This window comes from Hibiscus syriacus, unplaced genomic scaffold (assembly GCF_006381635.1).
Source record: "Hibiscus syriacus cultivar Baekdansim isolate YM2019G1 unplaced genomic scaffold, ASM638163v2 tig00116989_pilon, whole genome shotgun sequence".
Classification (NCBI taxonomy): domain Eukaryota; kingdom Viridiplantae; phylum Streptophyta; class Magnoliopsida; order Malvales; family Malvaceae; genus Hibiscus; species Hibiscus syriacus.
The window spans coordinates 8,956,160-8,967,175 of NW_024063508.1; the positions used below are offsets into that span (position 1 = coordinate 8,956,160).

At 34.5% G+C, this 11,016-nt stretch overlaps 1 protein-coding gene across 1 annotated transcript; it reads left to right on the top strand.

The window, feature by feature from the left end:
* The first annotated feature begins 4,077 nt into the window (after positions 1–4,077).
* LOC120193166 lies at positions 4,078–10,751 on the top strand. Its single transcript, XM_039195747.1, has 9 exons — positions 4,078–4,177; positions 5,754–5,914; positions 6,692–6,876; positions 7,097–7,378; positions 7,467–7,525; positions 8,604–8,640; positions 8,726–8,797; positions 8,890–9,190; positions 10,371–10,751. The coding sequence occupies exons 1-9, from the start codon at positions 4,078–4,080 to the stop codon at positions 10,749–10,751; spliced, it is 1,578 nt and encodes a 525-aa protein (XP_039051678.1).
* Positions 10,752–11,016: the final 265 nt, after the last annotated feature.

Here is an 11,016-nt window from a genome sequence, read left to right on the forward strand (position 1 = left end):
CCAACCAATACTCCATCTTCGTTCGCGGTAAGCAGATTCGTTTTACACCTTCTGCTATTAATCGTTATTTTCATTTGTAGGATGTTGTAGATAACCATGCCAAGTTCGAAGAGGAGACTGATAGCAACACATACGATGGGGTCTTGGAGGACATTTGTTTTGAAAAAACTGAGTGGAATGGGCGTCAAACGAGTCGATACTCAGTCAACCGAGAACGTCTTCAGTCGCGCGCCAAGTTATGGAATCACTTCCTTAAGCATAAACTCATGCCGACTTCTCACAACATGACGGTATCACTTTCACACTTATTGCTTTTACATTCTATAATGAAATCTCGTCTGATCGATATGGGTCGTATTATTGTTCAGCAAGTTAACGATTGTTTGGGTAAAAAGGCAAGTGCTTTGGTGTTTCCTAACTTAATTACCGCTTTATGTCGTAAGAAAAAAGTTGAGGAAAATACTTTTGATGAAATTTTACCTGGTTTATCGGGCATGACTAGAGTCAGACTCCCACTGCTATTAGGACTTGAAAATCCTAAATCTAAAGAATCTGCTCATGAGCAATTTGCAGGTACTACACAATCAAATGCCGAGGCAAGGTTACTTGCTCTCGAGGAAGCTGTGATGCAGACTCAGACACACCTGCATGCTTTACACAGTGACATTTGTAACTTCTTTGGATGCGTGAAGCATAGAGATACTGAGGTGGAATCAATGTTTCAAGAAATTATTCCCCACGATCAACGAAATTTCCCTGGCTTCCCAGACGAAATTACCGAAACTCCTGAGTATCTGGTCACTATCCCTGTCGAAGAAACACCCAACCCTGTCCCAGTACCCAAACCTTCTCCTACACCACGTCGTGGAAAATGCATCAAAACCACGGCTGGACGCTCCAATATTACGCATTATTACTCCACTTCGTCCGAGTCCAGCCCAGCACCTATACGCAAGCGCACCCGACGAGGAGCTGCTAGCACCTCCAAGGCAACACCACGTACTCATTGAGGTACCTCTCTTACATCCATTCTCATTTGGTTGCATTTCATTGCATGGCATATAGTTTATATTTAGTATAGTTCTCTTTCAGCATTGAGGACAATGCTTCCCTTAAATTTGGGGGAGGTATGGTTCTTGGTAGGTCATATGCATGATGAATTAGCATAGGTTTATGCCATGGCATCAGAAAATGGTAGGACAGTTAGATGAAATGTTTTGAGGATACCCGATGATGATAATGTTAGGCTAGAATCTGAATGTAAATGACTGTTGAGAATGATAGAACTCACTCTAGGGCTTGATTCTTTATGAAAAACTTTTACACGATTTGTATGTTATCTATACTTAGAAAATTTAGAAAATTTTTATGAAAGAACACTAGTTAGTTTTGACATTGAAATATAGTTTTGTTCTTAAAATAAAAATCAAAAACAAACTCCCTTAAAAATGAAACTGTGAATAAATGCTTAGGCATAGATGTAGAGGGACACTCCTCTTTGCCATGGCATTGCCTGGAACTTTCTTTAATAAATGGCAGCCTTGTGCATATGAGTGAATGAAAGTAGTCACGGGATGACTCTACTTAACTAGCTCGGGGGTGGAAGGTATGCTCCCTTTCATCTAGAGTGTGGGAGAGTAGGTGTGATGAGCTGACTCCCTTCGTAACAAAATTAAAAAAAATCAAAGAAAAGGGAGTAAAAATGTGCTTGATGAATAAGTAAATGCCTTGGAAAAAACTAGGGGGCTTGATTAGAAATAGTCTAAGTTTGCTAAGTATTGATTGGATACAATCACGCACACACACTACCACAAGGGATCTTGAACTAGGGAAAAATACTTGAATTCTTGATAAGTCTAGCATGTTGAAGCTTATTTTTTTTTCTGAGGGTTGAAATTCAATTTTTTCCTACGCCCCTATTGTAGAAAATTGCCATGACATTCTGCTTATGTAACTGCTATCCATTGCTTGAAGACAAGCAATAGTTTAAGTTTGGGGGTGTGTTAACTTCCTAAAAAGGCTACTGTTAAGGCCTTTTTCACTTAAGTTATTGTTTGTTTAAAAGCTCATTTTAGGCATTTTAGGATCATGTAGTTGCATATAGTGCATTTGTGGTGGTTGTGCTATTTTATTTCTTAATGGTGCTGTTTGAGGGAAATGTGCAGTTTGTTTGTGGTGTGCAGGGAATAGCAAGAAAAAAGGATTCTTTGGGAAGTAATTCCGCGGCATCACACGTTGCTAAAGCAGATTGAAATGCCTTGGCATTTCTGGCGCAGAAAAAGACAAAAAAAAAATTTATGCATAAGGACAACTGGCACTGGACAGCTGTCTCTGCACGTGAAGGACTGCTGTAACCGCCTGCCAGAGCTGCCAAAGGACCACTGCCACTTGGAGGATAAGGTTCACACCCAACATGTGATTCTAGGGGTATGAGAGGTATTTTGCACCCAACAACCTCATCATTACCCCTAGATATTTTTTATTATATATGACATCTCATGGGGGAGAAAAAAAAAGGGAGGAGGACACATACGGTAGCAAAAATCACATTTTTTATTTTCTCTTTTCCTTTCTTCTTCCTTGGGATATTCCTCCATTGATAAAGCTCCAAGGAGTGGCGAGCCAGGAGCCGAAAGGAGCTAGCGAGCTAGGAGCCGAAAGGAGCTAGCGAGCTAGGTAGTTCACGATGGCCGAGAGGAGACCTCCAGTGGCGCGTCGAAGGCTTCTTCTCAACTTCCCTATTTGCTGCTATTTTATATTTATTTGTGGGTTGTTGGAACAAATATTTTCATGACTTTGTGTTTGGATATTTTGAACCCCACCATGAACTAACTTATTTGGTGGTGGTTGATTTAATGGTTGTTTGAACTTTATTTTTAATGGTATATTTAAGTTTATTTTTGTTCTTTATTTGCTTTGCTTATAAATGCTTCACCATCTAGGCTTGTAAGAGGCATGGAAATATCCATTTCTTAGATGGAGGTTAGGTATTCGGAAGAATCCTAGACTAAAAATACTTGTAAGTATTCGGAAGAAACGCAAGATAAGAACCTCATAAGCAATGGGTTATAGTATTTTCAAGAGGCTTTGAACCGGCCTAGGAATATTATAACTTAATCCCTTAGATCTCGGAAGAGGCTAGGATAGGATTTCAACGACTAAAAAGGGTGTCTTTATCAATAGGGTAGGCTGGCCAACATCGTTGAGTGAGAGCAGATGCCTTGGCATCCTATTCTGTTAGGTTCTTTAGAACACTTTAGGAAAGCCCTGTTGAGTAAGTAAAGACCAGTTAGCTTAAATATACATGAGAAATAAGTTTAGCATCCGTAGATCAATCCCTACCATTCATTCTCTTGGAAGATTGTCACGTGAGGATTATTTTCTTTTCATTTTATCTTTATCTACTGTTTTTACCATTTTTCATTGCCTTGACATTTCACCATACTCAACATCAAACATCCATCATTGCCATTGCATTTCCATTTGCTACACCATCAGACCATCACTACATATCCACCAGCATACACATTTACATTGCCGTGACATTTGTATATATCAAGACTAACTATACTTAGATAGAATAGTGCATTGCTTTGGTTAGACTTTTGTAATTTCACCCAATCCCTGTGGAGACGATACTCACTCATCATTATATTACTTGAGCGATTGTGTATACTTGCACATTATTTGCGTATAATTTATAGTACTCACAACACGCGAACATATGTCTTCCTCCACTTCTACTTCTTTATCTAATTTCACTCAAGTTGGGACTCAAAGTGAAGGTAAGATTGATCTTCAACAATTTATGGCTTCAAAATTTTAAAGGGATACGGGTTGTTTGTTAACTAGTGCCAACAAAAATGAGTTGGAGAAGTATTTAGAAGATGCTTGTGAGTCTCATGTTTCAAATTTTGATATCCTACAATGGTGGAAAGATCAACCAAAAAGATACTCAATTCTTCATAGGATGGCTAAAGATGTGTTTGCCATACCTATCTCGACTGTAGCTTCTGAGTCGGCTTTTAGTATGGGGGTTTTGTCCTTGATTCTTTTCGCACTTCATTGACTCCAAAAATGGTTAAAGCACTTGTTTGCACTCAAGATTGGTTACACACCTCTCGGTCACCTATTATAATAGAGGAAAGTTTAATTGCCTTGGAAGAGTTTGAGGAAGGTAAGTTTATTTTTACTTTTGATTGCTTCTTTTTTTGTTTATTCAATATTTAAAGTTTAAACATAAATGTATATTTTAACCTTTTTTATTTTATTTCGTGTGATGTAGCCATGAAGGATCTAACTTTAGAGCAACCGGAGATCATAATTGTCGAGACAATTAATACTTTGGATGATTTGTAAAATTTGTACTTTGAAATTTTGAAGTACTTACTGATCCTACTATCTCTTTTATTATGTTGTTAATACTTGATACTCTTGTGTGGTATTTTATTTTTGAACATCATGTGTTGATTTTATTATGTTGTTGAAATTTGATACTCTTGTGTGGTATTTTTAATATGAACATCTTGTGTTGATTTGAGACTTGATACTCTTATGTAATATTTTTATTTTGCACATCTTGTGTTGGTTTATTGTGTTGTTAATGTACACTACTTTATGCTATTTAACATTTAGGGGACTATTTTATTGTACTATGTTATTTAAAATTTTAATTGTAGTGGGGCATGTAATTACATAAACAAATTATTGGAAAACAAGTAAATATGAATATTTTAATTTATGTTAATTTGTTTTAATTTTTTTGCTAAAAAATGGATTTGGATCCGGATATTTGGATATCCGATCTGAAATTTCGAATATCTGATTTTTTTTTGGTTCGGATACGGATCATTATTATAGGTATCCGAAATTTTTGGATATCCGATAATGCACACCCCTACTATAGTGTACCCAAATAAAAATAATTATAAATTTAAAAAATATAATTCAAATTAATTCATATAACCATAATCTTTAACTTATAACCCATAAACAATTCAAATACAAAAAAAAAAAATCAGTTTATTCAATTTCTTTGTTCACCCCTATTATTTTCCCTTAATACAAAAAAGCTCACTTTTAAAAAAACAAATACTAAACTTTTTTACATTATTGTTATTTGAAAAAGAAAAGAAACATGTTTCACCCACATGGTGGGCTAAGGTAAAACAAGGAACAACAATTTGCAGACAAATATAGACTAGCCAAAAACAAAGTTTACATAAAAAATGTTAGGCGCTTCAAGGAGGAGGCAACCATTTAACGTACAAAAACATGAGGTTAAATTAAGTGCATCGCCAAATCCCTTCATTGTTTCTTCAAGGGGGAAAAGATGGAACCAGGAGATCAAACAATTTCATGAAGAAGAAAAAAACCATGTTTAGACCTAAACTCCTGAATCCATTCTTTATCATTCTTATTTTATTAACTTTCATCCCACTTTCTCAAGCCCGACGCCATGACGATGCCGATATGCATTCCCACTGTAAATTGATACGTATTCTCCATATTTAAACTTAGAAAATATGCCTCAAAGTTCTCGATTTATCACATTTTTTCCAACATTTCTTTCGAGAAAATGTAAACCAAACGTGTAATTACCTTTAAGCTTCTTTGAAACAATTATTGACAATTTTATTTATTTATTTTAGAGTTAATATTACTTTTATTAATAAAATATATTTTATTGTGCGAAAAAAATGGGAGAAAAATGTTTTCTTGATGTGAAAATGTTTCCCTTTTTTTATGTGCAGTAGTTTTGAGCTCCATGAAGCGAGATACGGAAATTGAAGAAATTACAGAAGGGAATTATTCCATAATTTTAGCTGAGAAACAGACGAGGAGGCCTGACCCTACGGATGGCTTTCGTACGTATACAGGAGGATGGGATATAACTAATCAACATTACTATGCAGTAAGATTTCTAAATACATAATGCCAAAAAAAATGTTTCTAACTATTGATTAGTTACTTTGGCTCTTATTTTTTCTTTTTTTAGAATAGTTTGGCCCTCCAACGTTTCATTTTAAGGTAAAAGTATCATTCCATTGATGGAAATTATTAGTCATCAAACTCTGAATGCTCCAAAATAGGGGTGGTCTTTTACCTTAAAAATGAAATACTATGAGCCAAAATGCTATAAAAAATAAGGGTCAAGTAACTAGTTAATCAAACGTTAAGGGTCTTGTGCACTAAAATGCAATATCATAGGTCAAAATGTTGAAAAAGAACATGTCAAAGTGACTATTTAGTCAAACATTAGAGGTCTTATGCCCTAAAATGCAACGTTCGGGACGGAATGCAAAAAAAAAGACTATTAGTTAAAGAATAAGTGCATTATGCCCTAAAATAAAATGTTGGAGGTTAAAATGCTAAAAAAATAATATGGATCAAAGTGATTATTTAGTTAAACATTAGGTGCCTTATGCCCTAAATTAAAATGTTTGAGGCCAAAATGCTAAAAAAAATACTATGGATCAAAGCGACTATTTACTCGAGCATTAGGGCCTTGTGTGAAATGTTAGGACTCAAAATATTCAAAGAATAATAGGGACTAAAATGATTATTTAATTACATGTTAGGGATATTTTTTGGTATTATGCCATTTTTAAAACCCTATACACGTCTAAATTATTTTTCATGCGTGACCTTAAAATCAACGGGATATGAGATAATCCGTTTTTTAATGCAGTCAGTTGCTTATACTGCATTTCCATTCATGGCGATGGCTATAATTTGGTTCGTGGTGGTGGGTATGTTTCTTATATGTGCCTGCATCTGTTGCTGCTTCTGCCAACGCAAGAAACCCTTCGGCTACTCCCGATATGTTTATGCATTCTCTCTCGTCTGTCTCATCCTTTTCACCATAACTGCAATGTAAGTTTATAATCACCTATTGATGTCTCATCATAAGGTGATTGCACGTGTCCCTTGAAAAGAATAAATAAAAAAATATCATGTTAACAATTCTGTTAAGTTTTTAACGGCGAGTACCATAATGAAAGCTAAACTTAAAGTTAGGTATGATTTTGAGAAAAATAAAGTTAAGATATCAAAACGAAACAAAAAAAAAATAGTTTAAGTATTAAACATGCAGAGCGGGAAGCTATGTGATGTTCACCGGAGAAAAAAGATTCCTGGAAAGTGTAAAGAAATTCACAAGCTACTTGGTGAACAAAGCGGTAAGCATCTGGGACAATCTTGTACGCATACAGAATCTATTAATATCGGCCAAGGAGGTTCTGAACAAAGATTATGTGCCTGATGAACTGAAAGAGAATATCGACAAGGCCAAGCAGATGATTCACTCCATCGGAAGGCTTCCTCAGATCAGAGCCGAAGACATCACCACTGAAATCAAAGAGTTCTTTAAAAATGCGTACGTTAGTTTATATCATCATTTTCATACAATTTAGACACAAAAGTGCATTTATAATAGCTTCATGTTACCTGCTCTTTTATTACAGGAACACTGCTCTTGTTGATATTCCCAGCATCATGCTCGTCTTGGCATTTCTCGGATTGGGTAAGTCATTTTGGTTCCCTTCGGGTGGAAATGAATCGGAATTGAATAATTAAGGTTGTGTTATTGTTTATTTATTTTATTTATTTTTGAAAGTATTCATATTCAATTCTATTAAATTCATATTTATTTATTTAGTTTTAAAGTTGTTTATGTCCGATTGGTTTAGAATCCGTGAATAGTTTGGTTGCACGCTCTCTTTTACACTTTCATTAGCGAGCAAAGAAATATAGTGAAATTATGTCATTAATTCTTAATTTTCTTAGATTTTATATTTTAAACTTTACAGTTTATCATATGAACAATTTAGTCTTTATATTCACCGATATCTAAAATGTAAAAAGAATAAAGGATAAAGTACATAAATGGTCCCCCGACTATAGGATGTTGCTTTGCTAAGTCCTTTGACTATTAAAAGTTACAAAATGATCCCTCAACTATATGTTATTATTTTATTGAGTCTATTGACTATTAAAAGTTACAAAATGGTCACCCTATTATTTATATATTTCAAACTCATTATTATTTGTTAAAAATTGACGGTCGTTTGAGCTGAAGTTAGCATGCTGACTGGGATATAATAAATACGATCTTAGAATCTTAAGCAATTATACAATTCAAACGGTTATATTAGCATATCTCGGTCAGCAAGTTAACGTACAACTCATACTACCGTTAATTGTTTTTAGAGGAAGAGGACGAGTTTGGAACATATGAATAGTCGGGTGACTATTTTGTACCTTGTAGTAGTTGAGGGGCTCAAGAAAGCAATAACCTATAGCCAGGGGACTGTTTTATAACTTTTAATAGTCTGGAGACTCAATAAAGTAGCAACCTATAGTCAGGGGACTATTTATGTACTTTACTCAAAAATAAAAAGAAAATGGAAATCGAGTAAACGAGTCGATAAAGGACCTTATTGAACATAAACGAACCGAACACACATATATTCATTTAGGAATAGTTCATCAAAAGGTACGTTAATCTACACCCCTATGCTTCCAGTCCATAATATTTCTTTAATTATTCATCTTATGTTAGTTGTCTCCTCACATTGCTGTTGTTTTTGAATGGATCGCAGTGTTCTCCATTCTCGGCATGAAAACCTGTGTGTATATGTAAGTAACTTGGAATTATATCGCCTTTCTTTCTTCCTTAATTCTGCATGTTCTTTAACTGAAAATCTACGCCTTGTAATGGTAGATTCGTGGTCCTTGGGTGGATTATCATATCACTCACATTCATCTTATGCGGAATGTTTCTGGTGTTCCATAGGTAAGTCTATTAACTAACTATTTTCATTGATAGATGGTTATCGAGGTGGTCGGTATTCGATTTTAACCAAATTAACAGATCGAATAATGCAGCATAGTGTCGGATACATGCGTTGCGATGGGCGAATGGGTCGAAGACCCAACGGTGAATTCGGCACTGGAGCAAATTCTCCCGTGTGCGAACAAGGAAGCAGGCGAGGAGATCAAGCAAGCAGGCAAAGCCGTGACCACAAGTATTAACGATTTGCTGAACCAAGACATTAACTTTTCCAACGAAAAAACTGATCATTACAATCAATCTGGTCCCTTAGTGCCTTTGGTCTGCGATCCGTATAAACATCAAAACTCTCAACAGAATTGTGGTGATCTAGTGCCATTAAAAAAAGCACAAGAGGTAATAATCTACACTTACTCATAATTAAAGTTCGCACTGAATTTAGTATCACTGGTTAACTGATGGCATAATGTCAAACTTAGTCCCTAAACATTTATCAAAATAATCATTTTATCTCCTATACTTTTTTCAGAGTATTTTGACCTTTAACATCTCATTTAAGGTCAAAAAGGTCTCCGACATTTGAATAAATAGTTACTTTGACCATTTCTTTTCTTTTGGAGCATTTTGGCTTCCAGCATTACATTTCTAGGTAAAAATTCCTTATTTTGAAGTGTTAATTATTTATTAACTAATGGTTTTAATCTATAGACGGACCTTTTTGCCCCTAAAATGAAATATTAAGGGCAAAATGTGTAAAAACAATTAGGGTCCAAAATGTCCATTTTAATAAACAATAGGGGTTATTTTTTATATTATCCATGGTCACCAATTATTTTTAAGAATTGAATTCGTATTTAATAAGATTTATAAATAAATCCTTTACTGTTCTACCTATATTAATTTTGTTTCGACAAAATAAGTTTTATTTACAAAATACACAAAATTTTCAGAACAGTAATAATAATAATAATAACCGTTAGATATATAAGGTTTGGTTTAGATTGATTTCAAAAGAAAAATAATACAAGTAATGTAAGGATCATTATTCGATGTAGAGTTTTTTAACATCACAATCGAGATTAGAAAATTGATATAATCATCATACTTTCAATTTTGAAAATATAATCACATAATTATTCAAGTGATTTCAATATAGTCACCTGTCGTTACAAAATAAACGAGCTGATGTGGCCATCATTGACTAACGACTAGTTAAAGGTCCACACCAACTATGCCGTTTGTTTTATAATGACAAGTGGCTACATTGAGACTACTTTAATAGTTATGTGGTCATATTGCTATAATGAAAAGTATAATGGTTATATCGACACTAACCTTATAGTTAAGTGGTCATTTTAGTAGTTTAACCTTTTTTTATTTTTTTATTTTATGATCGAAAATTTTCTTTTCGATATTTGAATTAAATTCCATTAACATTTACCGTCCAGACCATATTGAGGGTGTTATATATACATGTACACGTAGAAGCTCTATTTGTTTTCCAACTTTAAAACCAGTCCAAAATTAGAATCATTCACATTCATTTACCATGTTATGAAAAATATTTTTCATGCAGGAATGGAAGAAATACGTATGTGAAGTTTCAAAAAAGGGATTTTGCATCACACAAGGGCGTTTAACGCCAGATATGTACGAGGAGATGAGTAAAGCAGTGAATATAAGCTACGGGTTATACGAATCCAGTTACTTCTTGCCCACCGTTGTAGACTGCACTGTTGTAGAAGACACTTTGAGGAACATAACACAAGATCATTGTCCAAATCTGAAGAAATACAGTGCATGGGTTTACGGTGGTTTGGTCGGCGCCACCATTTCGTTGATGTTCTCCTTGTTCTTTTCCTTGCTATACTCTAGAGAAAGGCGACACCGTAAGTACACCGAAAAAATCAATAAAGGCTACGACGAGTCGCCTCTGGTTGGAGGGAAGAAGTTGTAGGTAGGGCTGTATAAATGAAGTGAGCTATTTCTGTTTGAGTCAATCAACGAATGATTCAAAAGACTCTATTTGAACTCAAATTTGATTTAAATTCTTAATGAGTCGAAGTTGAGTTATATATACTTGACTCGAAAAATTCGCAAGCAACTCGAAAAAAAATATATTAAAATCTTAACCTTTTAAATGAAACTATTAATAATATTAATATTTTGTTTTTTAAATGTAGGGTAAATTACATAATTAGTCAACCAGTTATGACTTATTC

Bases quoted from the DNA above. Each gene is read 5' to 3' on its own strand.
- LOC120193166 (XM_039195747.1), top strand. From the start codon at position 4,078: ATGGTTAAAGCACTTGTTTGCACTCAAGATTGGTTACACACCTCTCGG. The intron at 6,877-7,096 runs GTAAGTTTATAA...TTAAACATGCAG, and splicing joins CTTTTCACCATAACTGCAAT to AGCGGGAAGCTATGTGATGT. The intron at 9,191-10,370 runs GTAATAATCTAC...TTTTTCATGCAG, and splicing joins CATTAAAAAAAGCACAAGAG to GAATGGAAGAAATACGTATG.